This window comes from Rhinolophus sinicus, linkage group LG17 (assembly GCF_036562045.2).
Source record: "Rhinolophus sinicus isolate RSC01 linkage group LG17, ASM3656204v1, whole genome shotgun sequence".
NCBI classification, from domain to species: Eukaryota; Metazoa; Chordata; class Mammalia; order Chiroptera; family Rhinolophidae; genus Rhinolophus; species Rhinolophus sinicus.
The window spans coordinates 12,599,987-12,627,919 of NC_133766.1; the positions used below are offsets into that span (position 1 = coordinate 12,599,987).

The 27,933-nt window shown below is 42.1% G+C and overlaps 1 protein-coding gene across 3 annotated transcripts in view; it reads left to right on the top strand.

Annotated features, from left to right (window-relative positions):
- RGL1 (ral guanine nucleotide dissociation stimulator like 1) overlaps positions 1 to 27,933 on the top strand; it is a 210,435-nt gene that overhangs the window by 141,845 nt on the left and 40,657 nt on the right. For all 3 annotated transcript variants that reach the window (XM_019738703.2, XM_019738870.2, XM_019738786.2), the window contains 2 exons: positions 12,505 to 12,582; positions 27,217 to 27,401. In XM_019738703.2, the coding sequence (XP_019594262.2) occupies positions 12,505 to 12,582; positions 27,217 to 27,401 (263 nt within the window). The remainder of the gene's footprint in view (positions 1 to 12,504; positions 12,583 to 27,216; positions 27,402 to 27,933) is intronic.

Sequence of the window (27,933 nt, forward strand, 5' to 3'; positions counted from 1 at the left end):
ATTTTATCTTCTCTAACTTCAAACATACACTCCACTTAAAAATATATTCTTCCCACCATACTATTAAAAAAAGATGGGAGTTAAGTTCCCCTGAAAATACCCAACATCAAATGTAAGGAGAAACCTAACTCAGCCAGTGGTCCCCACTGAGAAGCAAGAAGTGTTTATATACAGATCTCTAGATTTTTCTTCAGACAGCTGTCACATTAGCTACTTTTGGGATATTTCTTGATCGTTCTTTGTCTGATCTGCATCTCTGATATCAGAAGTAAGCAAAATGCCAAGAACAAGCAGAATAGGGGCGAGCTAGGTCTCCAGAAACGTTTGCCAAGTCACTGATGGCGCTCAGATCACAGTTTGGAAAGGACTGAACAATAATCTGAATAACCCCTTCATTTCAAGTGAATTCCGCTAGTGGAGGACTTCTGGAGAGGATCAAGGTTGAAGCCACCCATAGACATTATGCTTTAAGACCAGTCTGGCTTGAATTTGCTCGCTTAGGTCACAGACAGGAGACTAATTCAGTGGGTCTTTGAACTTATTTTTTCTCCCCATGTTTGCTCACCCTGCGTTTTCACAGACTTTATCTCATTTAGTTCATTTATCATTACATTACTCCCATGTTTACAAATGTGAATATTGAGGCTCAGACACAGTCAGAAAGTGACAGAGCTGGAATTGAAACCTATCTCTTTCTGACTTGGAAGCTCTTTTCAAATGTACCATATCACTTCCTGTGACTTGTCAATGTCGTATTTGAAGGATGGGTGATTTGGGAATCGCCTCAGCTATCCTTTTCTCTACTACCTCAAGTGATTTTTCTTGCGAACTGCATTTCCTAGAGGGTTACTCCATTCACACAGTTGTGAGCAATTCATTTGCACATAATACTTCTAATTCATTTGTCTATTCAAACAATATTTACCAGATGTTTTATATGTACCATGTACTGTACAGTGCGCTATGTATAGAATGGTCGACAAACTGGTCATGACTCTTGCCCTCTTCATGTTGAATGGTTAGCAAGGGAGAGTAACATTAACTCAGCATACAAACAAATGTATACAATGAAAATTGATGCAGTTCTTGGGAGATAAGGGCTAGGTTCTCTAACAGACAATGGGAAAGGATTAGGGCGGGGGATTACACCCAAAGAAAACTGGAAGTTGACCAGTGATCTTTAGGTCATGGGCCATCAAAGGTCACCGTTGGATCTGTGTGCCTGGAATGTTTCTGTTTATTTGATGTGCTCCGGCCAATGTCCTGACGTGAATCTGCCCTTTCCCAAAGAGGACTGTTCTTGAAGGATAGGGTTCTAGCAAATGAGAAGGTTTGGGAGGATTTATGCAAATCAATTACCATCATGGAGATGATAATCTCCAATCCATACCTTATGACACCTGGAGTAGTAACACCTTCTTATGTAAAAGATGGTGCACCCATAGCCCGCAAGAAATGGAACCACCATTTCTAATGAAGCCAGATCCTCCGTGGCATAGAGAGGAGTTGATCAAATATGAAATGAAATGATTTCATTTATGTTCATACAGCTTGTTGTAAGTGCCAAATATACTTCCCTTTCCTTTCAGAGTTTTAGGATACTTTATGGGAGAAGCAATTTTCCTATCTTTCTTTTAGTCACGAGACTTATGTGTAGTGATTAAGAGCATGGGCTGAGGAGTAAGAAAATGAATGTAATTCCACTTTTGCACCCCTTACGTGCTCTGCAGCGTGGAGCAAGTTACTTACTAGCTTCAGTTTCCTTATCTGTAAAATTAGAATAGAAAATAACCCTAATCTGTAGGGCTATTATGAGGTTTAAATTTGTTGATATAAAGTTCTTACTATCATGCCTGGCAAGTATTAAGTGGTTAAGTGATCACCATTAGTTTTTCTTTCTTGATGGCATGTACCACTGTTTGAAATTATCTTTCTTATTTGTCTTGCTTATTTTTTGACCGTCTCCCCAACTCAGAGACCATGGGTCTGTCTTGTTCACCTCTGAAACCTTGGAGAGGAACAGTACCTGGCAATAGGGTCTTAGGAATTATTTGTCTAACAAATAAGCGATGGTTATAATTATTCATGCCTATTATAAGCACTTGCCTTGGAAGGTACAGCGGTGAACATTACCCAGCCTCTGCCTACTTTTAGTGGGAGAGACAAATAAATCTATAGACGTGTACCATTACTGTCAAGGCAGTGAGCACTTAATCTGTACCTTTTTTTTTTAGAAAAATAAACTTTATTTTTAGGGAGTTTTTAGGCTCACAGCAAAATTGAGTGAAAAGTACGGAGAGTTCTCACATGCTTCCTGTCCTCACACCTGCCCCCACTGTCAGCGTCCCCCACCAGAGCGGGAGGTTTGTGGCATCACTGACATATCACTATCACCCGAAACACATAGTTTACACTAGAGTTCATTCACGCTTGGTGTTGTGCGTTCTGTGGGTTTGGACAAATGTATAATGAATGACATGTATCCATCCTTATAGCGTCATACAGAATAGTTTCACTACCCTGAAAATCATCTGTGCTCTGCCTGTCGTCTCTCCTTCCCCCTCCCCCAGTCCCAGGTACTCACTGATTTTTTTTTTTTTTTTACTATCTCCATAGTTTTGCCTTTTCCAGAATGTGGTATAGTTGGAATCATATGGTATGTAGCCTTTTCAGATAGACTTCTTTCACTTAGTAACATGCAACTAAGGCTTCTCCATGTCTTTTCATGGCTTGATTGCTCATTTCTTTTTAATGCGGAATGATATTCCATTGTCTGGATGGACCACAGTTTATCCCTTCACCTACTGAAGGACGTCTTGGTTGCTTCCAAGTTTTGGCAGTTATGAACAAAGGTGCTGTAAACATCCATGTGCAGGTATTTTTTTTTTTTTAGATATGTTTTCAGCTCCTTTGGATAAATACTAAGGAGCAAGAATGCTGGATCATGTGAGTAGAGTTTGTTTAGTTTTGTAAGAAACTGCTAAACTGTCCTGCAAAGTGGCTGTACCATTTTGCGTTCCCACCAGCAGTGAATGAGACTTTCCATTGCTCCATATCCTTGCTAGCATTTCATGTTGTCTGTGTTTTGGATTTTGGCCATTCTACTAGGTGTGTAGAGGTATCTTATTGTATTTTTAATTTGCAGTTCCCTAAGCGCATATGATATTGAACATTTTTTTATATGCTTCCTGTCATCTGTGTATCTTCTTTACTGAGGTGTCTGTTGAGGTCTTTTGCCTGTTTTTTAATTGTGCTGTTTGCTTTCTTACTGTTGAATTTCAAGATTTTTTTTTTTTTTGTATCTTTTGGATAACAGTCTTTTATCAGATGTGTCTTTTGCAAATATTTCCTACAAGTCTGTGGCTTGTCTTATTATCTTGACATTGTCTTTTGCAGAGCAGAAGCTTTAAATTTTAATGAAGTTCAGCTTATCAGTTTTTTCTTTCAGGATTCATGCCTTTGGTGTTGCATCTAAAAGGTCATTGTTACATCCAAAGTCACTGAGGTTTTCACCTGTGTTAACTTTTAGACACCTGTGTTAACTTTTAACTGTTTTACAGTTTTATGTTTTACACGAGGTCTATGATCCATTTTGCGTTAACTTCTGTGAAGGGGGCAAAGTCTGTGTCTAGATTCATCTTTTTTGCATGTGGATGTCCAGTAGTTCCATCCATCAGGCCATCATTTGTTGAAAAGACTATCTTTGCTCGATTGTGTTGCCTTAGCTCTTTGGTCAAAGATCAGTTGCCTACCAGTTGTTCTGTAGCCTATGACTACGTTTCATGCCATTGGTGAGTCTGTGCTCCTGCATGTGAGTTCCTCAGTGCTCTGAGTTGGGTTTTTTGTTTTTTCCCCCCCCTCCCTTAGGGAAAGGATGAGTAAGAGGCCCTAAGATGGCTATTTTCCTTTCCTTAGGTATGCTAAGCTCTGATAAAACCCCTGAAGGTTAGGCTCCGGTTAACCAGGTTCCCCCAAGGGCAGGTGTTGGTAGGAAGAATGGAACGCTCTGATGTGTTTCACAATGCTTCCTTTCCCCTCCCCTTTCTGGAAGCAGGAGGAGATTTTTTTCCCTCCAGTATTTACTGTAAGCACCTGGTCAAGCTCCTGGAGGTAAAACTCACAAAAGTATGGCGGCTTGTCAGTCATTTTTATCTCTCAGACTTGTCCACACTGAGCTCCAGCAATTCGTCAGTTACAGTTCAGATTTTCCTACCATGAGACGGCTTCCTGGGGTAGTTTCTGCTCTGATAAGTTGGAATTCTCTGTATCCGCCTGTCTGTCTCTTCAGTTTTGGGGGGCAGTGGTTTGCTCTTTGACCTCACTTCTCTGATCGCTCTAAGAAGAGTCGTTGATTTGCAGTTTATTCAGATTTTTACTTGTTATTTGGATGGAGTGGCTACATCTAAGCTCTTTACATGCTGGATGGGATACTGAAGTCCTCTTTTGCCCATTTTTTAATTGGGTTGTTTTGTTTCTTCTTGTTGAGTTTTAAGAGTTCTTATATTTTCTGGATAATAGTTCTTTATCAGATATGTCTCTTGCAAATATTTTCTACCTGTCTATGGCTGATCTCATTTTCTTGACTGAAAGTACACTTTTAAGAAAAACCTTTTTTCCCCTCGGGAGCTGTGAGGTGGTCATAGTAAACCTCCTTGGAAAGCACTTAACACAAATCCATTCAGCTTTCAGATGCTTTCTTAGCATGAGAAGCTGAGTAAGCATTTTGGGGATGCATACAATATGTTCCAAATTACTTTTTGTTAAACCTCACTTAAAAATAATTAAGTTTTTTAACTTAGTTCTGGAATTAGACTGGGCACTTGCCAGATATTCCTAGATTCGTGCTGGCATGCATTGCCCATGAGATTTCCTTACTTCCTTCTCTTCTAGTGGGAGGCAAGGTTTCTAGTATCTTCCCTCTGCTCTTCCAAGTCCAAGGAGAGGGCGAGGGGTGTGAGCAGAGCGCACCCTAGGGAACAGGTGCTGGAATCTGACCTCCAGCAGTTACACCTCCAGGGGCCGGCCTCTTACTGCAGTAGCACTTACATTAAATGTTACCCTGCAACTTGTAATAAAATTTTTCCTACACTTTTTGTTTTATGACTTACTTTGGTCTAACTTCTATCACTTACATAAGAAAGTTTTTCAAAATAATGCCATTCCATTTAAAAAATTTATTGTAATAACTCCACCCCCCACCTCTCCACAAAATCAAGTGGAAATGAATAGAGTTGTTCATCCATTGAGTCTCTGTTCCACTGTGTATGAAAAGTTGAGATTATTGGTCAGTTGGCTCCAGGATGCTCATCCCATCCACAGAATGGGAAAGCTTTCAGGAAATCCTAAGATTGCTTTGTTTTCTTTTGTAGCCCAAAATACAGACATACTGGATTTCCTGTCTAGGATGAGAATTTCTTAGAAAAATGAAGGCTATTGCTTAAGGTTTTTGTTATGGCTGATGAGTTTAAATAGATTTTCTCTAGGTTTGAGTGTTCACCACCTCGTAGGCAAGAAAGCCCTTGGATGGTGTATATGTTATGGGTTTCCAAAAAAAAGGGAAGATTGCTAAAAAGATAAATTGGACTCAGATCAGATTTCCTGTGACTATTAGGAAGATGAAAGTTGTTGCTGATAGAAAAGAAAAGAGGATTATAACAGGGCTGTGAGAATCTTTGGGTATCGAAATACTTCTGACATCAAAAAAGAGCATTGAAAACTTTTGTAGGGCATCCCCTTTATAAAAGGTCCCATGCTCTTGCTGGTTCATACTTTGTCTGGTGGAGAAAAACAGTTTAGATAATAAAACTATTGAAGATACAACGTTGATAATAATTTACACATCCACCCATGGCAGGCAGAATAATGGCCCCCAAACATGTCCGATCTTCATCCTTGGATGTTTTGGGTTACATGGCAAAGCAAAATTAAGGTTGCTGGTGGAATTAAAGTTGCTAATGTGCAGGCCTTAAAATAAGCAGATCGTCTTGTGGTATCTGAATGGACCCAATGTTATCACAGGGGTCCTTAAACATGCCAGGTGGAAGCAAAAAGAGTCAGAGAAAAAGATGTGATGGTGGAAACAGGATGAGAGGGATGCTTTGTTGCTGGCTTTGAAGATGGCGGACCGGGGCTACGAGCCAAGGAATGCTGGGAGCCTTGAGAAACTAGAAAAGACAATTAAATGGATGATCTCCTAGAGACTCTATAAAAGAACACCTGCTGACACCTTGATTTTACCCCAGTGAGACTCCTGTTGGACTTCTGATCTACACAACTATAAAGTAACACATTTGTGTTGTTTAAGCCACTAAGGTTGCGGTCATTTGTTTTGGCAGCAATAGAAAATTAATACATCAATAAAGTTTTTGGTCTATTAGAGAGGTTGTTCACAATTTAATAAGAAACAAGAAATTCTTGTCAGGGAGACTGACTCCAAAAATCCAGTGCTCCTAGGCCCAAGGAAGCTGAAGGTCAGTTGTTGGCGGACCTTCACCTTTGTTGTGTTTGGGATGTCATGCCCTCTTCAGCCGTGGTCCACACACTCAGCTTTTGGAAGCATGGCTGGAATCAAAGCATGGGGCGTAGCCTCAACATGACAAGTTTTGTTACTCTTTCTCCCGGCATCTATGCCGTTGCTTTGGGTTCCCCAGAAAAGTTTAATTTGGTACTGTTTTAGAATTACATCCAACTGAAATCACACCAGGGAAAACGGAAAGTTCTCCTCCCTGCTGGGTCGGTTGTCTTTGGTAGATCTTTATTTATTTTTTCCAAATGGACCCCGTGTCACCCAGCAGCACTGTGGGAAACCTCTCTGGGAGGATGGGGTGACTCCAGAGCCCTAGCTTTATGAGGTGGCAGTGATAGTTCTGTTAAAGCAGACACGAATGGGGGGCTGTCAAAGACGTGCCCGCAGATCGTAACCAGGCTAGCTTTGTCTTCTTCAAATGAGATAAAAATGTTTCTGTAAAGTAGCTCTTTTTCAAAACTTTCACAGTGGTACCAAGACCTTTCCAAGGTAGGCTTGGTGGCCATGCCCCAGTTCTCAGGTCAGACTTGGGTGGAGAGGTGGCCGCCACGGAGGATGTTATTCAGAGTGATTCACAACAACCCTCTTGGCGATCCGTGGGATACACACTGTCTTCATTAAGGCTTTACTCGGTGTTCCAGACATCTGCAGGCGATTTCACCCGTGTCATTCTCCTGAGTCAAGGTCAGCTTGGGAACATTTTTCTCATATCTGACCTGTGTTCTTGTAGGTCAGTTACAGAAAAATGCTTCAGATGTTCACAGGTTGGGGTCTGTTAGGAAAGCAGAGACTCCCAGAGGTTCTTGAGTCAGCAGCTTCATGTGAGGTCTCCCTCTCCTTGACTTGCCCCTCTGTGTTCTTTCATGATCCCCAGCAAGTAACTTCTTCCCTTCTCTTCCTTCCCAGCCTTTCTTTCATTCGTGGTAGGAGAGGGTATCAATGAGCTCATTTAGCAAATGTTTATCAAGTGTCTCCTGAGAGCAGACTCTATTCCAGGCCCAGGGGACAGAGCAGGAAGCAAGAGCAAAGAGTGGAACCAGAGCCCTTACCGTGACCCACCAGGCCCTCGCCATCTGTCCCTGTCACCTCCATGCCTCATCTTCCCTCCCTTCACTTACTCTGTTCTGCTCCTTCCTCACTGGCCTTCTCGGTATTTGGTAAACACCACATCCTGCTACTACTGCTCCTGAAGCTTGGCATCGGCTCTCCTCTCTGCTTGGAAGACTCTCTCTGGAGGGATCAAGGTATAGAGGCCAGTCCCTCCCCTTCTGGAGGATTTTACATAAATATGACATTCACATTGGACCTTCCCTGAATAGCTCACGTGAAGTAACCACCTCTGACCCTCTAGTCATGTCATCCTTACCAGCTTTCTTTTTCTCCATTGCACTTCGCACTATCTGGCTTAATTGTTAGTTTCTTGTCTATCTCCCTCCACTACAACGTACGCTCTGTGAAAACGGACTTTTGTTTGTTCCCTGCTATATTCTCAGTGGCCAGATGGTACCTGGACATCGGTCTTAAGAAATATTCATTGAATGAGGATGAAATGAGTGAGAGAATGAGTGACTGAGTGAATACATACAAGGCTCAAGGTTTCTAACCTTAAAAAATTTATACTCTGGTGGGGGAAGACATAAAATAAACAAAGTAACTATAGCTTGTGTGGTAGGGCAGTGACTCCGAGGCTGGCCGACTGTCAAGGTTCAAATCCCAGCTCCACTTATTAGCTGTGTTTTCAAGGGCAAACTGCGTTAAGGTCTCTGGGCCTCATTTTCTCATCTGTTAAATCGGAATAATAATACCATCCTATAAAATTATTGTGATAATGACATGAAAAAATTGGCATAAAGTGCTTAGCACAGTGCTTGGCGTGTAATAAGCTTTTGATAATCATTCATTGCTATGATTATGGGATTACTTGCCAGCATCAAATGCAACCTGTAAAGTTGTTCAGGATGACCCCGTCCTGGTCTGGTGTTCCTGAGACTTTTCTGTTGGGAAGCAAACGTTAGAAAGGCACTCCTCAACCCCAGAAGGACTGTCCCTGGTGACAACTTTATCTTAGGGTTTCTTTGAACCACAAATACTGCTGGTCCTCCCTTCAAACACGTATTAAACATTTCATCTGCCCAGATGGGCTGCAAACGATATATCCATCGCCTCTGGAAAAAAACTGTTTCCTGTTTAAATATTAGCAACCAGTTAAACATTACGTGTTTGTTGTTTTTGTTTTTTTCTTTTTCTAGTAATGTTTAGGCTGCATGAAATAGTTGCTTAAGGCTGTATTATATTTCGGGAGATGTTTGTAAATCTCTTTTTCCGTGTGATACAGAGAACACCGTGTCAGAAGTCTTTCTGACAATTTGTGTTTTAATTTAAGTTTTTTGAGTTACCATTTCAAGAAGGGCAGTTTCTCACTGGTAAGCCTTCTGAAGAGGTTGGAACTTTGATCTTAAATCCTAGGGAGGCTTTGCAGAAATCGGAGGTGACGTTGTTGACACGTTTATCTGTAGTTATTCCACTGCCATTAATTAAATGCACACATACACACACACCCTTTATTTACTCCTCTGGGGTAAATGAATGGAACTTGATTTTGGTTTTTGAGGGGAAGCTATGAGAGGGGACCAGGAAACATCAAAGAAACACTCTTAATCTCATAAAACTGACTCCAATGACCGAGCTTGAACATTAAAGAGTTTTTGATTCCAGTGCTGGCCTAGCTTCTTTACTGTAAAGCATTAATTCTCCTTAATGACATGAAAAGTTCAGGGGAAAATAATCCCCAGTTCATTAAGTTAGAGGGTTATAGGCACTTTAATTTTATGTCACTTCTAAAGGTCTCCTTTGTAAAATTGGATGTACATTTTTTTTTTTTTTTGCATTCTCATATTGCTCACACCTTCCAGATCTCAGCTTTAAGAGCTTAAAACCTTATTTCTTTTGAATTTTAATTTTAGATTTTTGGAATAATTAGAGCTATCCTAAAGCTTTCTTATGCTCTTTTAACCTTAGAAATGAAGGCACCAACTGGTTAAGACACTTGTATTCGCACTGAGCCAGACGGCGCCTTTGCAGAGACAAACGTGACTCTCGTAGTTGGGAGGTCCGTTTTCACATCTGCGTAGGGAACCCCACTAAACCACTCATTTGCTCCCAACAAGTCGCCGTCAGTATAACGGTCGGGTGCCCTGTTTTCAGTTCGAAAGAGTAGTGAGCAGAAGAGACAAAAAATCCTGCTCTGTGGAGTTTCTGTTCTAATGGACCAGTAACATGATAAGTAAATCAATTTCACAGTATGTTAGAAGGTGTTAAGGGTTACGGAGGAAAATAAAGCAGTGGTGTGAGAGCTGGTTTGTATTTGAAATAGGATGGTCAGGGAAGGCCTCCCTGATAAAGTGACATTTGACGGAGACCTGAAGGAGCTGAGGGAGTGCGGCCTTGGCAGAGGTGTGGGGAGAGGCGGTGGGGTTAGAAGATTCTGAGGCTGGAGGATGCCTGGTGGGTGGGTGAGTGGATGGATGGAGCAGCAGGAGGCCAGTGAGGCTGAGGGAGAGTAAGTGAGCGAGAGACGTGGTCAGAGACGTCAGCAGCAGGTCACTGTGTCAGATAGAGACGGCAGCCCTGGGCGGATTGGAACCCAGCAGTGACACTGCGTAGGATCACGGTGGCTGCTGGGCAGAAGCCAAGACCCTAGTCCTGTGGCTGCTGCATGACCCTAGGTTAAAGATGGTGGTGGTTTGAGCCACGGTGAAAATGATGAGAAGTGTTTGGATTCAGGACATGCTACAAAGGCAGAGCCCAAAGGGTTTCCTGGTGGGTTGGGTGGAGAAGGTTAGGGTTGTGTGCACACTCTGAGCCCCAGCGCCTGGCCCATGTGCTCTGCCCAAGTGCAGTGGTATTGATGGTTCTCACAGTACATTGTGAGAAGATAGTACCGTATCCAGTTAGTTAGTGAGCGAGAACTCCGCTCACCAGCGTAGGTTGCTTAGTCCTTATCGACACCATCTGGCTACACCTGTGGCATCACATTCTAGGAGAGGAACTGGGATAGGTGTTGGTAGCATCCCAACCAGCATCTCAGCTCGGAGTCTGAAACATGCAGAGAAAGAGCAGCAGAGTCTGAGAAACTAAAGTCAAGTCAAGCAATAGGAATGTCAGAAAACTTTCAGGACAGACACATCTGAAAAGAAAAATCCCAGGTGCAGTAAAATGTGTGTCTTTTCCGTGTAAGGCTTTTTCCTTTTTATTTCTCTCTCTCATAGCTCCCAGTTGAGAGAGAAAACATGTAACATTTCCAGAATAACCACAGAGAGAATGAATGGACTCACACAGAATGTGACCAAACCAAAGATTAAGTCCCACACGGAGTCACTGAGGACTGGCCATGTATGGCTCCAGTCAGATAGGTGGAAGGTACAGCTGCTCCCCGAGATCCCCCCTGTTCACTGCACCCACCCTACTCTTTCCTACTTAAATCAACCACAAAACCTATTGTGAGAGAACAGGAGGGCACGGGTCACTATGATGGTGGCCAAAGAGAGAGCCAAAAATTCCACTTGTTTATTTACTAGGAATCTGATTTCCCACCCCTGCCTTACTCACATGGGGTTGAGTAAATCTTAATTTGACAGAGTTCTTACCAGAAAAGCAAAGGGTAACCCTGGAAGCCCTCTGAATTGCAGGTGCAGGACAGAATGAGGCGAAACAGGGAGGGTGGAGACCAGTGGAAAATATCTTCAGGAGGCCAAGAAGTCCATAAGGCTGACGAGCTTGAGAAGGAGCAGGTGGGTGGGGGGTGGGGGGTAATGTCTAAGGGCACAACTGGAACCCCTGGGGACAGGGTGGTGGGGAGACCAGATGGACTGGCATTTGGTCAAAACAGATGGCGGGCTTTTACTTTGAAAAGGATTTGTAAATCCTAGGAACCAGGAGCCATAAGGATAGTGGGGTCTTTAATCCTATTAGCAGAAGACAAAAGTATGCTCGTTAAAAATGTAAACACACCAATTATACGATGTTTATTATCAAAACTTTGGGGCAGACTACCAGCTTGGGAAACTCCAAGAAATCTCTGAATTCTTTGTCAGCAAGAGAAACTGCAGAAATAGTCTAGGCCTTATAAGTGAATATAAAGAGTCTAAAGAATTTAAAGTCAATGTATTAAATGTACATTGTGAACCAAATAACATGGGATGTATTTGCATGAAGTAGGCTTGCTTACATACAGAGCTGGAAGAATAGCTAATAGTGCAATTAGGGACTGATCAATTATTTAGTATATTTTGAGGATATACTGAGCCAAATTTTAAGATCTAAGCACCTGTTGCTTTCCAAAAAGTTGTCCCCCGCTCCCCCCTTCCCTGTTTGCTGTGTCTGGATCAGCCTGACCTCAGTGCAATCACAGCAGCTCTCCTGGTTACTGAGGCACAGGAACTCCGTTCTTGGTTCCTGGTCTCTATCTCAGCCATTACTTGAGGGTCCAGACTTATGTCCATAACCCTTTTCCAACAGGACTTACCCTCAAAGAGGCCTCAGTCATTCAGTGTGGTGTGGAGGTGTTCTTTTGTGCTCCTGTGTGACGTGAGTGTGGAACCTGTTCAAGCAGAGCCACGTTGGATGGGCACAGCAGAAGGGCACGGTGTAGGGCTGTGTGCTCCAGAGTTCATGAACGCTCGTGCAACATCTGATTCTCCCGCTAGGAGGAAAAGCCTCATTTCATTTTTAAAAATTCACATCAGTGTTAAATATTGAGAGGAAGTTTAAAGTAGTGTGATTCACACAAGTCACTTTTGTGTTTAGAATGTACCCCTTAAGTAAATGTCAACCATACAGTCTCAATTTTAATGCTATTTCATAAATAATTTTTTCCTTAATTTTCCCGAAAAGAGTAGCTATTATTTTGTGGTAGCGATTGAATAGAGCTGCTTTCCAGCACCACTGACTGGACCTTATTTGTTTCTTTCCCTGTAAAGGTATGGAAACCTGACAAGCCTAAACTGTGAAGAAGATGGAAGCCAGACTTCCTCAGAGTCCAAGACCGTGATCAGAAAGTGAGTTCTTTCTCTGCTTTCCAAGCTCGCACTCAAGACATACTATCTTGAAAGAATGTAGTTTACTCGAGTTGTTTTCATTCCTTTGTAATGTTGCCATGTTTTTTTTCCATAATGCACAAGAGCATAGAATTACTTTTTTACTATCTAATGATATTCATTTACTCATCCAGTAAAAATGTATTGAGCACCTACTGTTTGCCAGACCCTATGCTAAAGGATACAGCCATGAACAAAATAAATAAGCCCTACCTCTTATGAAGTTTATGTTTTAGCAGAGAGAGAGAGAGAGAGAGAGAGAGAGAGAGAGAGAGAGAGAGAATCCACACAGAAAAGGAGGAAGTAGATAAGGGAGCTGGCTCCTGGGGGAGAGTGTGATTCATGCAGGGTACCAGAAATGGGCTTCTGGTCCTCCCCCTTCTCAAGGCCTTGGGAAGGACATTGAATTGTATTCTGAGGAAGATAAGAAGCACTTAGAAGGCTTTGAAGAGAACAGTGCTATGGCTTAATTTATATAGAGGGTGCCAAAAAAATGTGTGTACGTTTTAAGAAAGGAAAACTGTATTAAAATTGTAATACTCAATACATCCCGATAACAAAAGATGAATACAAGTCACGTTTGACTTCTGCAATGACAAGAGGTACTCAAAGTGGTCACCATCAGTGTCGACACTTCTGATGACGGCGAACTACTGCTTGAGCAACACTGACCAAAGTGTCCACTTGTATATGTCTTTTTGGCATCGCCATTATTTTCAAAGGCTTACTTTAGCTCTGTGGGAAGTGGTTTATGCTGATGAGAATGATCCTGGAAACAAGCAGGAAGCATCCATGATGCAGGGTGGGGGCCACCGCTAGAGCACTGATGTCCTTGAGTTGATGAGGTGCATGTCAGACTGCCTGACACCGCCTGTGATAGATGCTCCTTTTGGAACCCAAAGTGTGAGACGTAATCCTATGGAATTTTTAAATCCGAGGGTTGAATGATGGACTCCTTTCTTCAGGAGCCAGGGATGTGAAGGTTAGAACACTGTCTTTTTAACTCTCAAATTAGGCTCCAGGTCATTTTATTCTTTTTCTTGGATGGGCTGTAACTTTCCAGAAAACCACACACACCACTGTAGATATTTGAAAGCCAAGTGTAAGACACGGTAAGTGGGACAAATACTTTATTCCTGGAGAGCTTGGGGAAGGCTTCCTGGAGATGACATTTGAGATGGGCCTTGGGGAATGGTGACAATTTTGGTGAGAGAGCCATGCAGGCAGAGGGAACAGTGGGCCCAAGTCAGGGACATGCAGCATATGTGACATTTTGGGGAACAACACAGATGTGGTGTGGCTGCTTCTCAGTGTGTGAGTTTTGCAAATGGAGTAAGTGGAGCTGAAGCTGGATCGGGGTTTATCGTGAAGGGCTTTCACGTCTCACAAGAGAATTTGGACTTTCCTTGGTAAGAAGTAGGCAGTCAACCTCAACCAGCTGTCCAGGAGGAAAATAATACGAGGTGGATGATAGCAGACAATGGATGAGACTTGGTGCCTTCTTTCCCATGGACCAGCAGCATCAGCGTCTCTGGAAATGCAGGGTCTCAGGCCGCACCCCAGACCTACATTAGAATCTGCATTTTAACAATATCCTCAAGTGATTCCTACGCACTTTAAAGGTTGAGAATCATAGGATGAGAGAGGTTTTGTTGTTGTTAATTTTGTTTATCCATGCATTCTAACTGCAATAATAATTTCTTTAAAAGAGCCTTTTTTATAATGAGTATTTCTAAATGCATACAAGAGAAGAGATACTGTAAGAATTGAGGCACCAGCTTGTCAAATGTAAACTCGACCTGGGACCAGATTCAGAAATAAGCGTGTTGTTATCCACTCTTTTTGGAATTGTGTCAATTCTAGAGCTCCCTTTCAGCTAGCCGCCTGAACACTCCAAGCAGAGTTAACAGTCTGAAAAATATCCAGAGCTTTCTGTATACCAGGGGTTGTTTTGAGATTCAGTAAGTTTCTGGGAAGTAACAGTTAAAGAAAATTGATTTGTACCCTGGACATGAAGAGTCATGCTTATTATTTTAAAGCCCTGTTATTATAAAACTTCATTCAAATTCATTGTCCACCAGGAATAGTAATGTGGGTGAAATTCCAGTATAAGCTGTTTTAAAGGGCTTTACAGTTTTAAGCAGAAGAGGCCTTAACAAAGAGCTTCACACAGAACTCCCCTGAGGGATCCGTCATCTGCAGACAATCGTCCTTTCCTAAAGCCTCCTGATGAGGTAGTAGAAAGTTCTTGACCCTTTTTCTCAGACTGAGTTGGCTTTTTAAAAAAATGATGCCTGATGAAAATATGCCACTTCATGTTATAATGGGTCACTCTGTCCTATAAACACTGGGATGCTATAAAATTCCTTCTCTCTGCTGACCTCTTTCTTCCGTCCATTTCTCTTTCAGCTGTCCTTTGTACTGTTCCCGCCCCCCCCACACACTTCTCCTTTTGTTATTTTTCATCACACTTCACCATTGTCCTTTTATTTCTTTTTCTAACTTACCCTGCTCCTGGTCATGTCTATGGCTAGATGGGGTCACTGCTGTGTCTTTCTGAGAGGAAGTCAGGGAAGCACCCTCTCCATTCCATATGTCACATGCTGAAAGTTCCTCGATCACTGGGGGCTCTGGCGTCTGACGTGTGGCAACGACTGAAGGCTTCCTGATGGCTGGTAGATGTGTAGGAGACAGGGCTACATGATAGTTCTCAGTGGGGGCGATTTTGCCCTCGGAGGACATTTGGTAGTATCTGGAGAAGTTTTGGTTACTTCGCCTTGGTGGGGGGATGCTGTTGGCATCTCGTGGGGGAAAGGCCAGCATTGCTACAAAACAAAGACAGTCCCCCTTCCCGCCCAGCAGAGAAGTATCTGACCTTCAGTGTCAATAGTGCCTAGGTAAGGAAGCCTGCTATATGGCGAGGAGGCTACAGTCCTCCCGTGGAAACTGTCTTCATGAATACATATGTGTAAAAATAGAACCATGCCCATTGGGAAATTTAATTGTTCATATCGCTTCTTATAATTAGGAGAGTCGAATACTGAAGTAGCTGCAGGAGCCAGCCTCATGGAAGGTGAAAGGCCCTGGATGAGGAGCCTGGAGAACTCAGATTCGAGCTCCTCGCCCATCCCTCTGTCACTTACCAGCCTTCTGACATGGTCATTTTACCTCTCTCTGTCTCTCTTTCTTTACCTGAAAAATGAGTGTGTGGACTACATGATCTCTGAGGTCTTTTTAAGTTTAACGGTGTTCAGTCTAAATTTTATTTAGCTTTCTCTATCTTTTCAAAAATGAAAATCAGAAACAGATGTGGTCCAAATGTTGTATTGAATATTTGAGAAGTCCCCCAGACTGCTTTTCTCTGTTGGGAAGACTATGTAGCCAGTTTTGATAAAATACGAGGACAAAATAGACAGCTTGTTACTCATCATGACATCACAGCTGCTCGCTGTGGTCACTAATAAAGAGCTGAGCTAACGCGTTGTCTGGGGGATAAGGCGAGGAGTGGCAGAATGCCCATTGTTTTCCTTTGCTGTGAATCTGTCTTGTGATTTCAGGTGGGACACAGGCCCAGGAATTCAGTGACATTCTAAGAAGTAAACATCCTGTTTTGGGGCAGATGCCTTCAGTCTTGGAGAGTTGTAGGGGTGGGGTGGGGGTGGGGAATCACTGTTGAGTTTAACCATGAACAGAAAAATGCTCAACTGTCATTTGGTTTTTCAGTTTTTGCTGTAAAAGCGTAGAGCAAGGCTTACATACAGGCTCCTAAGTCCCAAGATAACAAACAGTCTTGTCTATATTTCTAAATATGGATCTAATCAACCTTGCAGAGGACAGAACGTAAAAAGAAGGAAAAGGTGGAGATACAGATGAAACAGTCAAGATGAGAGATTGGTTTCTGGTGTCTTGGACCACAGATGACTAGTGTCCTTCATGCATTTCCAAAAGAATCGGATTGTGCCGTGAATTCCACTTGTAGCTCCAGCCCCGCGTATGCCCGGTTTACGCTTTGTGCAATATCGGGAACCTTTAAAGTTATTTGGCCAAAACAAGAATTCCTTCCATTGCAAGGAATTCAACTTCCAAGGTTTCTAGATGTTGGAATCTTTGCCACCCGGTGATTTCTGATGTTAACGCTAGGCTGACAGCTATAGTAAGACCCACCATGTTTATTTCTCCAGTTCCTAAACTTGCTACTATTTGGAAATCAGGAAACTCACTTCCTGTGACAAAAGAAAACATCTCGGCCCACATTCGTTCTACCTGGACCCTTTTCCTTCTTCCTGTTGACATTTTTACGTGATGTAATGCTGTCTGTTTAGAATAAGTTCAACCAGACAGAAAAAGGAAGCTTTCCCGAGTGTATATTTATTACAATCACTGACTTCAAAAGTGAAGAGAATGTAAAGAAGGGATATTCACCATCCAGGCCTTGATACCTCTGACATGGAGCTGAGATTAGAATATATATATATCTTTATTTAAAGAGGTTTAAAACTCCTCAGGAAGTGACACTCTTTTATTTATTTCTTTCCTTTAATGACTATTACAATGTTGAAATCGCTTCTGTTTCCGTTTCTTTGATTGACTCTCATCACTTCCCTTCTGGAACGCCATGTTTTGTTTTCTCAAACTTTACCACAGCAGTGCTTTAAACTGTTGAAATCATTCTGCTTTCATCTCCACACATTCAGATGATATGAATGTCATTCTTGTAATCTTTTCCCAGGAGTTGTAAACAATGACACTAGATTTTAGTCGTTGGTAAAGAGTCGTGTAAATAGCAGTTACCCAAGACATTGGATGCACTTAGAAGAAGAGGGAGATGAGTTAGAGAGTTGGCTGTGATTCTTCAATGCCTGGGAAACTTAACAGTGGAAAGTATTAAAAAAATATCTTCCCAGAGGGTTTGCAATCAATATTCATTCCAGCAAATTCAAATACCCTAAAAAGGCAATTAAAAGTAATCTGAGTGGTTATAACAAAAATGGGGGAAATAAAGAGGGGTGAGAACAGAGCAAAAATAAGATGTAAAACTCCAGATTTAGAGAATTAAAGGCTATTATGTGAAAGGAATATTTTTAGAAAGTAAAAGTTCGATAAAACGAAAGAAGTGGAGAAGTAATATGCCATGTAAATGAGCCTGGTATTGTCTTTAAAACATCCAAACTGGACGAAGAAAAAGAGAAATAGTTTTAAAAGTCATTGAAATCTTGAATCCAAGTTGTGCATTTAAGGGACGAGAGGAGGCCCCCAAGCAGAAATTGCTTTTCTAACAACTATGGAGGAGGAAAACAACATTGATAATCAGCGATACGAAAAGAAGAAGAACCAGTCACCTGAGCATCTCCTAGGGTTGTTCTACATGGTAGAGAAAGGGAAACAGACATCGCAGCCAGACTCTGTCACTTGATTCACCCTGCATCCTCCTTGATGGTGAAGATGACAATAAGTGCCCTATCCACCCTGGCCACCGCCACTAGCTACAGTCTGAGGTGCGCTCCCTCGTGCCAGGCATTCTGCTAGTCACTTTGTATCTTTTACCATCACAGACAGGCTCTGCGGTACTGTCCTCATTATACCGTGTTTCCCCCAAAATAAGACCTGACCGGAAAAGAAGCCCTAGCATGATTTTTCAGGACGACATCCCCTGAACATAAGCCCTGATGCATCTTTTGGAGCAAAATTTAACATAAGACCTGGTCTTATTTTCGGGGAAACACGGTAGGTGTGTAAACCAAAGCTTTAGAAAAGTTACGTACTTTGCCTAAGATCCAGCACCTGGTTAAGAGAGAGGTCAGGCATTGGAAGTCAGGTCTAACCGACTCCAAGACCTGGACTTCTCGCCATTTCAAAAAGAGCTTTGGGACCTCAGGTGCTCGAAGCCCAAAGGTCCCCCTACCTTTGCCTGTGTCACGGCAGTAGGGCCCCTGAAAGAAGTGCATGAAGAACTAGGTTGCAATATCACTGTCATATCTAACGTTTTAGCTTGTTAGCATTCAGAGATCTTTGAACTGCGGATTACTTCCTTTATTCTGTATTATTTTGCTGGGCTTTATTATTGAATGAACGCCCTGAGCAAGGTTCCCAAACAGCTGTTAGGAATGTGGAAGTTGGGCTTGTTTCCTGGGGAAGGAGATGGGTTACAGGATGTGAGAAAAGAAGAAGGAAGCCCAGATTGGTCGGGCCGTCCATCTGAGTGCTGCTTCCTGTTCTTGGGGACTCGTAGCATCTGTCATTACCAACGGGAACGCCATTCTATTAGAGAAAACCATAGAAGGCCTCAGCAAGGTTTTCAGGGGAGGCCTAATATAACATAAAAACTCCCTCCTCAGACTGCAGTTGGAGAATAATGAGTTATTGAGGTCCCTGAAAAAGAATTTTGGTGAGTGGTAATGTCCTTCCTAATAATAACCAGAATCAATTGGCTGCTTAGTAAGAATAGTAGCTCTGAGTATTAATAGTCCCATTTGACAGATGGTAAGTCAGAGGGAGGTTAAGGAGCACGTCCAAGGTCATACAGTGAATAAGTGAATGAGCTGGGATTTAAGCCAGGCCTTGACCTCTACACTATATGGCCTCTGCTTCTCTCCCTGTGATGAAAATGAGAATATTTCTCTGAAGTACTTAGTCTGGACCCTCTTGTTTGTCTGGTCTTTGTGTGTGTGTGTGTGTGTGTGTGTGTGTGTGTGTGTGTGTGTTTTTAAGACTTTTTTAACAACAGTTTTAGATTTATATAAAATTTGAGCAGATAGTACAGCGTTCCCATACACTTCCCTCAGGTTCCACTCTTATTAACTTTCTAGTACCTTTGTTATAATTGATGAACCAATATTCTTTTCTAGAGTCCCATCCAGGATACCATATTACATTTAGTTGTCATATCTCCCTCGGCTCCTCTTGGCTGTGACAGTTTCTCAGACTTTTCTCGTTTTTGATGACCTTGATGGTTTTGATGAGTACCGGTTAGGTACATTGTAGGATGCCCCTTTGTTGGAATTTTCTCATAGTTAGATTGATATTTTCCTCATAACTTGACTGAATTTATGAGGCTTTGAGAGGAATATCACAGAGACAAAGTGCCCTTCTCATCACATGGTATCAAGCATGCTTGCTGTCAGCATGATTTATGACGGCTGAGGTTGGCCTTGATCACCTGGCGAAAGTAGTAATTTTCAGGTTCCTCCATGGAAAACGTCTGTCTTTCCCCCTTTCTTTCCATGCTATATTGTTTGGAAGGAAGTCACCATGCACAACCCACACTGAAAGACTTACGCTCCCCCCTCTTTTAGGGTAAAGTATTTACCCAATTCATTTGGAAAATTTCTGCATGGGAGATTTGTCTTCCCCATTTATTAATTTATTCAATTATTTATTTAAATCACTGTGGCCGCATGGGTATTTATTTTATACTTTGGGTTCTAATGCAGTGCTGCTTTATTTACTTGGTTGCTCAGAGTGTTCCGTCTTCAGCTGTTGGGAGCTCTTTTGGTTGACTCCTGTGTCACTTTGACATACCGCTGTCATTGTGGGTACCTTTGTGTTGTTGACCCCTTCCTTACTGTATGGCAGTTTTTCTGACCCCTTTCTTACTGTGTGTAAGAGGCTCTAGGTTCATGTTGTGTATGTCCTGCCCCAGCCTACAATCACCCATTTCTTCAAGGAGACCTGGTTCTTCTTATTGAAGAATGGTAGTAGAAACCAAGATCTGGGTGGTAGGTGTAATTATGGCTACTGGGGTGTCCCTTATTTTAGGTCCTCTCAGCTAACAGGGCTAGGAACTATGTGGGTACGAATTATGTAAATGCACATGTCTGTAAATATTTCTATGTAGAACCATCTGTATCTATATTATGTTAAACATGACTTCTCACCGATGGCTCCAACTTCAATCCATTACCATGTGGGTCATTCTAGCCTCCCTCCCTTGCTTACTTGTAAATTTCCTCTCCAACAGGGAGAAAACTGGCTTCTACCATCTGCCACCCATTTCCCTAATTGTTGAATGCCAGTATACCTGTAGAGCTGTATCCGAACTGTGAACTCATACCCGTGGGAAACCGCTTTTCTCAACTGCAGGACAGTGCTTGAGTGGAGTTCCTTTTTGCCTTTAGTCCTAGCCTCACAGTCTGCAATTCTCCTCTTTTAAAATAATAAAAATAGCTAATATTTTTTGAGCGCTCGGTATATCCTAGGGACTGTTCTGAATACTTTCCTTGTAGTGCCTCTTGTAGGCCTCACAATTTTATGAGGAAGGATCTATTAAGATCGCATTTTACAGCTGAGGCAGCTGAGGCGTAAAGAGGTGAGGTTACTGCTAGGAAGCCACAGACCCAGGATCCCAGCTGGTCTGCCCCAGAGGCTGTGTTACGCTGCTCCTGAAAAGTAGGCATGTCGGGGCCCTCTTAGTCTTCTTCCTTTTCTAACGGGTTGCAGTCATGGACGCACCGAGGGCGGTTTGGTGATACGGTGCTAAGTCTACGCACAGTAATTCTCTTCAGTTTCTGTGAACTTACCTTCACCCGCTAGGGCCTGCACGTGTAATTTGGGAATGAAGGACAGGTGTGTAAACACCCTTGACTTTGGTCATTGGTTCTGGGTTTACCTCCCTATTGGCCCTTTCCGGCCATATTTACTCCATATCTCTGTATGTCTTTCCTGTCAGTCCTTTTCTTCCTCCTCCTCACCACAGAGTTGTGTCTCTTCTTTAGCTGCTCCATGGCCCCTCGCTGGCTTTTGTGCCCTGTACTTGCCTTCGCTGCTTCGCTCTCACTGTGGCTTTGTTTGCGTTGATATCCTTGGGCCTCTCGTAATTCTCTTTCACTTTCCCTCCCAGTGTTCTAATCCTTACTCACCACCAGTACCAACACGTACAATGGAAAGTACAAGAAAGCACTGCAAGATAATCTTGACAAGTTTGGATAACAATGTTTCCATCCCTTCCAGGCTTTTTCAGAAAAAAAAAAAAAAAAAATGAGGAAAAAAATTCTCTGTGCCTTTCTTTGTTCTTTCTCATCAGGAAAACTATCTAGCTGGAGGTTTGAGAGGCAGGCTCTATCTGGCAACCTTTCCTGAAGCAGGAAAACCGCTCTGTGACTAGGAGAACAAGGTGGAGGGTCCAGCTCAGAGTCAGTGTCAAGGTTACTTGGCTGTCTTTCCCTGAAGGGCAAAGTGCGTTGGCTCCGACCCTCAGAGCTTGGCAGTGTCGCATGTCACATTGCTTCCAAGGCCCACCCTCCACATAGAACTTACCATTTCATTAGCTGTATCAGAAAAGTTCCAGTTCTTGGAGAATATTCTAAAATAGAAAAACATTTTGCTACTTTTGAAAAATGGTTCCATGTCTTATCTTCTGCTAATGATTAAGTGACAATAAATTATTATGTCTGAGGAGAGAAAAGAGGTCTAAATGGACAGATATTCCTTTTGTCATAGTAATTCTATGTCTTGGCTTGGAGATTACAAATCAAGGGAGAGATGACTTCATCCCTAGAAAATTTTTTATTAAACATTTGACCAATTCTATTTTACGACTCATGGGATTTTAATATGATTTAATACATTTACGTAAAAATCTCTGTATGCATTTAAAATCTGTGGTTTGAGCATAATAGCCATTTAAATGCTCACCGCAGCTCTCTTACTCTGCATTGCATGCCTGAAGGTCCCCAGGCGTGACTAGATATTTTGTACTATTTCTTTGTACCTCTCAGCCAAGGCACCTGGCTAGTATCTTCCAACAAATTAGTATTAAGTGTGATTTCTGTTTGGCTAGGAAATCAAATAAGTAGAACCACTCTCATCATGTTCCATACCTCCTCTTTCTTCCTGTACTTGAAACAGATCTTTACGTCCCTTGAAAGTGTTTTGCTCTCTCTCACCTCAGGCCCTTTGCATATGCTGTTGCCCCAGTCATTAACCTACGAACTCTTCCTTAGCCTTAAGATCTCAGCATTAACATGAATTCCTCAGAGAGGTCCTCCCTGGATCCCTGACTGGATTAGCTCTTTCTGAAGGTAAATCCTTCTATGGGATGCTAGACTCTTCGATTGTGATATTTATAACATCAGTAGTTCTTGTGAATTGGGAAAATAAAGGGCACTCGATAAGTATGTACTAGTTTAACTAGTGAATCAATTCTCCCCAGAGGTCTGTTTTCTTCGAAGGAAATAGTATCTTAGAAGCTGCATCCAGTTCCAGTCGACCTCTGAGCATGTCTTCCTTTCCCTACGGAGGTTTGCAGTAGGTTGGAAAAGGTTCACATACCACAACGTTTTACACATTGCCAGTATGCCTGAGGTAGACAGAGCAACCCTAGTTGTCCCTTCTGCTGTCGATTTTGGCCCCCTGCCCCTGGCCACGTACCCAACTTACACCTCCCCTTGGGACTGAGGCGTTTTGCTCTGTAACCCACCAAAGATGACTTTGGAAAAGGAGGTCCATGTACTGGCATTTCTCCTTACTGAGTTTAGATTATGTCACAATCTTAATCTTTCCATTTGACTTCAGAAATTATTTCTTCAGGCTTCACAAGTCTGTAGTACAGTTGGATGTCCCCGAGGTGATTGGTCCTAAGGAGGATGCCTCCAGTGGGTGTGGGTGTGAGTGTGTGTGGTGCTTGTTCACAGTGGCCGTCTTCCTCCAGCCTGCAGCCACATTTGTTGTAGCATGGTTTGTAGTCGATGCCTTTCTTTCAATGATGGGAGGCAAATCCTTTGAGTTGATTACCGTGAATGCTGATTGATTTTCACTGAGCCATTTTGCCTTTCTTAATTCCTTCCTGTCGTGATTTATGGCAAGTAGTTAGAAGAGTTATGTTAACAGTTATGTTTCTCTCCAGGTATCTCGAGATGTGTCCTTATTAACATTATGTCATTTGAAATCACAACTGATCAGTGTCAGGTAGAGGAAGGCAGGTATTATTATGTCTCTTTTCCAGGTAAGGGTCAGTGCTTTCAAGTAACCTATCCAACCCCACTGGCTCACAGGTGGCGCAGCCAAGATGAGAATCAGGATTTCCTTCTCCAGTTTCCTCTCTTGTTCTGTGTACAGAGCCAGGCAGCCTGTCTAGTGTAACAGTCACACCTTTCCTGTAAGTTTGTGACTTTACACCAGGATTTTCCTTCAATACGAAGGTTCTTTACATCCTCCCAACTAACCAGTTCTGGTTAGTATGTAAGTTCGGTCTCAGGAGTGGAACGAAGAAGGGTAAGGTGGAAAAGCTGTTGGTCAGTAACCCCGGTGTCTCTGTCATGATTTTGTGATGGTGCTTTTTTATTTGAAATCTTAAAAGTTTCGCATTTTATCCGCTTCCTAGTTTATCAAGAACAGAAAGTTTCTTCTCAGGACTGGCCCACATAAAGCTCCTGTGAGCTTTGGGCACTCATCCAGAACTTTCCAGAAAGCCTCCCTCCCTGGCAGGCTGATAAACACTCTGCTGATAGGAGAGCAGGGGTCTGCTTTGTGTTGTGTTGTGCTGTTTGTATATGTCTTTTCCTTCTTCTCTTTCTTCTTTCTCCAGCCCCCTCCCCTTCATTCCTCTCTTGTGTGAAAATGCTTTTTTCTAGCTGATTCAGTGAACTTTCAAAGTCCTCTTAGGCTAAGCTGCAGGGAGGGCACGGGTAGATTAGTAGATAGAGCTGGTTAAGACCATCAGACTGGGGAGGGCAAAATTTGCACCTAAAGGCACATCCAGTCTGGACTAAGTAAGGTCCCTCTTCAGAACTTCCCCAGACTTTCCGAGCCTGCAGCTTCCCACAAAAATAAGCTCTGTATAATGTGCCCCGTAGAAATGCACAAGAATGCAGAGATGGAAACACGGATATACATTTCGTAATTGTTTGTCATTGTGAGGACCTAGAAATAACTTAAATGCTTGCAGACCAGTAGAAGACTTACATTAATAATGGTGAGTTCATGCAGGGGAACAGTGTGTAGCCCTGAGAAACAGTAAGATCCAGAAGTAGTGAATGGAGAGGTGTTGGTGACATACGATTCCGTGGGAGGAAAAAGCCATGTTGGTTTACATATGCATATTATATCTGTTTAAATGTGTATACATATTCATAGGAAAGTCTAGAAAAATATAATTCCAAACTGTTATCGGACAGTCATGGGAATGGGATTAGAATGAAAGGGGAGCAGATATGTTGTTGTTTTAGTTTATACACGTTTCGAATACCTACATTTTTGCAATAAATAATCAGTTTTATAATTTTAGAATGAACAGTTATAGGAGGTAAAGGAGTAAATAATACATTATTCTATTTTAATATCTGTTTTTTACCTGTAATTTTGGATTTCTGTCTGGGTTTCTTTTTACGTTATGAAGCTCTGAGGGGTCATTAGGGCCATTGGGTTGCTGGTCTCACTGTGAGGTTGATGCGTTTTTTTCATTTTGACGGTATGATGTTAATTATTATCCCTCCATAGCTGTTTTGCCATCGGTGTCGTTGGAAGAGCATTTTCTCACTGGAATACTAAAAAATATTAACTGAGTGGTAGTGCTAATTAAATTAATTCACTCATCTTTTGAGAAGTGTACAACTGTTCTGTAAGAGTCCACCTGATGTATGCAAATGTCAGGCTTTCTGTGTTCTAAGCTATCGCCCCACCTCTGTGCCGACCACAGTTATGGGTTTGTCAGGAAAGAAGGGAAGTTATTCATAGAAAAAGTCATATGCCTTATAAAAATGAAATATTAGAATACCTCTTCATCCTTTTCTGCTTCATCCTTTTCTGGTATTTGCTTTTGGTGAAAAAAGAAGAAATAATGAATGCTGTGTGGGGGCTCTCACAAAAACAGAAGTCCATCAATTTGTGGGGTTAGGGTTTCAACATATGAATTTGGGGACACAAACATTTATACATCACAGATGACATAACAAGTGAACCAGACAGCAATGGTTCCCTGACTAGAAGTCCATTAATTTCATCTTAGTCATGTTTTCAATTAATCTCAGAGCCCAGATTAATTTCTTCTAGCTTTCTGGAAGGGAATGAAACTTTTGTTTATCTTTTTATTTAATCCAGACTAAAGATTCAGAAAATATTGAATTGTTTCTATGGTTTTATTTGTTTTTTCTTTTATTTTTATTAGTTTTTTATGGTTTTACATTCCAACTTTTATTTAATAGTTTTAGGTCATCTGTTTGCAATATAGATATGTGACTATTATAGTTCCAAGTGCCTTCGTGTCCCCATTAGTGAAACCATGATATCCACGTCAGTGAAAACAGTTAACAAATTTTTCTTCTGTTTGTACATCAATTCCAAAAGTTAAGCGTTAAATTGACATTAGCTGTGTTTATGCATTGATCATAGTCCAGCTCCCTGGTATGAAATTGGGACGTGTGAAATTTAGACACTCCTGCAATTTCCCATATATGGATAATAATACTTTTAGTCTCTTTACCGTTTGTTAACTACAATAGACAATTTCTTTGAGGTATAATGAGATAATTTTAAAATTTGCTGAAAACATTTTTCCAGCTGAAAAATTTGGGTCAGTTAGGTCTTCGGCGAAAACAAAGTGTCACATCTCTGTCAAGAGAACATGCGTTCATTAATTTATCGTCCCTGCCATCTTCTCCCGCCATCATCAGTGAACACGCCTTGGCTCTGGGGGTGGCTGGATGGTAATGGGGTGACGTTGCTGTGTTCTCCATGGGACACAGGCCAACCTGTGCTCACTCTGGATCGGCTGTAAAGTCTTCTTTGAATATGAAGCATATAATAATAGCACTCAAAACTTGGTTTTCTTTTTGTCAGTCCACTGTTTGTCTCCTTCATTGAATGAGGGGCTGCCCCTAACCTAGGCAGCTCAGTGTCCTGAGTGACAGGTCCAGAGGGGGCTCTTTTTGTGCCCTGGACCTTGTTTCACCCCAGGTGGACTCTGCTGAGCCATCAAAGGAAATCACCCCGACAGTGGCTTTGCTTATCAAGGTTTTCTTTTTTACCTTTCAAAACATAACTTCTCTGCTCCTATTGTTTCTCGCTCAAAACATAGTCTCATCTTGTAATTTGAGGAGCAAAAGGATAATTTTTGTGAGGACATTTTTGGCTCTTATGCTGCAACCCTGGTGATCTTTGTAAAATTAAATATATGCATTTCTCTCTTCCAAACCTAGATACTTCCTTTCATCAGTTAGATTTCTAGCTTACTGTCAGTCAGTTAATTCCTAAAATGTTAGGAAAATGGATTTTTGTGGTCTCTGATTTGAGTGAATCCAGAATTGGAAACACACGGTCTAGTTGTACAGATTGCTTTGAAGTTACTTTAAGACTCAGTAAATCTTCTTCTGCATGTCTTTTTTGGTCCTGTATGGATTTTTCCAAAGCTTATAGTCCTTTTTTTTTTTTTAAATTTATCTTTCCCCTGTTCCCCAACCACCACTTAAAATAATCAAATGTAGTCAGCTTGTTTTCAAGTGCTTTAATTTCATTGGCGTTGCCAGCAACTTGTAGATGAATTATCTATTGACCACCTGCCCAGGTTTTCTTGGGGTGTACCCGGGCTAGTCCCTGGGGTCCACAGCTTGTTTGGAGTCCCCACAGCCAGCTGTGTGCAGTGACACTTTTGTTTCTCTTTTTCAGTGCAATTGCCTCAATCCTGAGGGCCTGGCTTGACCAGTGCGCGGAGGACTTCCGAGAACCCCCTCACTTCCCTTGCTTACAGAAACTGCTGGATTATCTCAAACAGATGATGCCAGGCTCTGACCCAGAGAGAAGAGCACAAAATCTTCTGGAGCAGTTTCACAAGCAAGAAGTAGAAACTGACAGTGAGTACTTGCTTAATTCCAGAGAAAAAGCTAGATTCTGATTCTGCAACCTCCACGTTAAGGAAATGTTTGTCCTACGCTTGTTGAAGAGGAAACCTTGGTTTCCCTCCAACAGACAAGCTAGTAGGGGGTTGATGGGGGGCGTAAAATAAAATGCTCAAAGTTATTCATGTGTTTCATTACAGAGCCCTAGCGTTTTAGAGCAAAGGGGATTTTTAATACCATCTAGTCTGGCTCCCTCATTTTATAGATGAGGAAACTGTGGCTCAAAGAAGTGAAATCATTCCCTAGGGTTTCTTCTAATACCATCGAGAGGGTGATCTCCTTGGTGACCTTTTATCTTCCCTTGTGAATATGTCCCATGCGGAACCTGAGTTTGCTCTGTTTTTTATCTGCCTATGGCTCCTCCTTCTGCCAAATGGAAACCCGTCACAACAATGACCCCCACTCAGCAGGCAAGGAATTCCATCCAGGTCTGCTCCTGCCCTCCCAAAAACTGGGAAGAGGTGTTTCTCCTCGAGCTAGGAAGCAT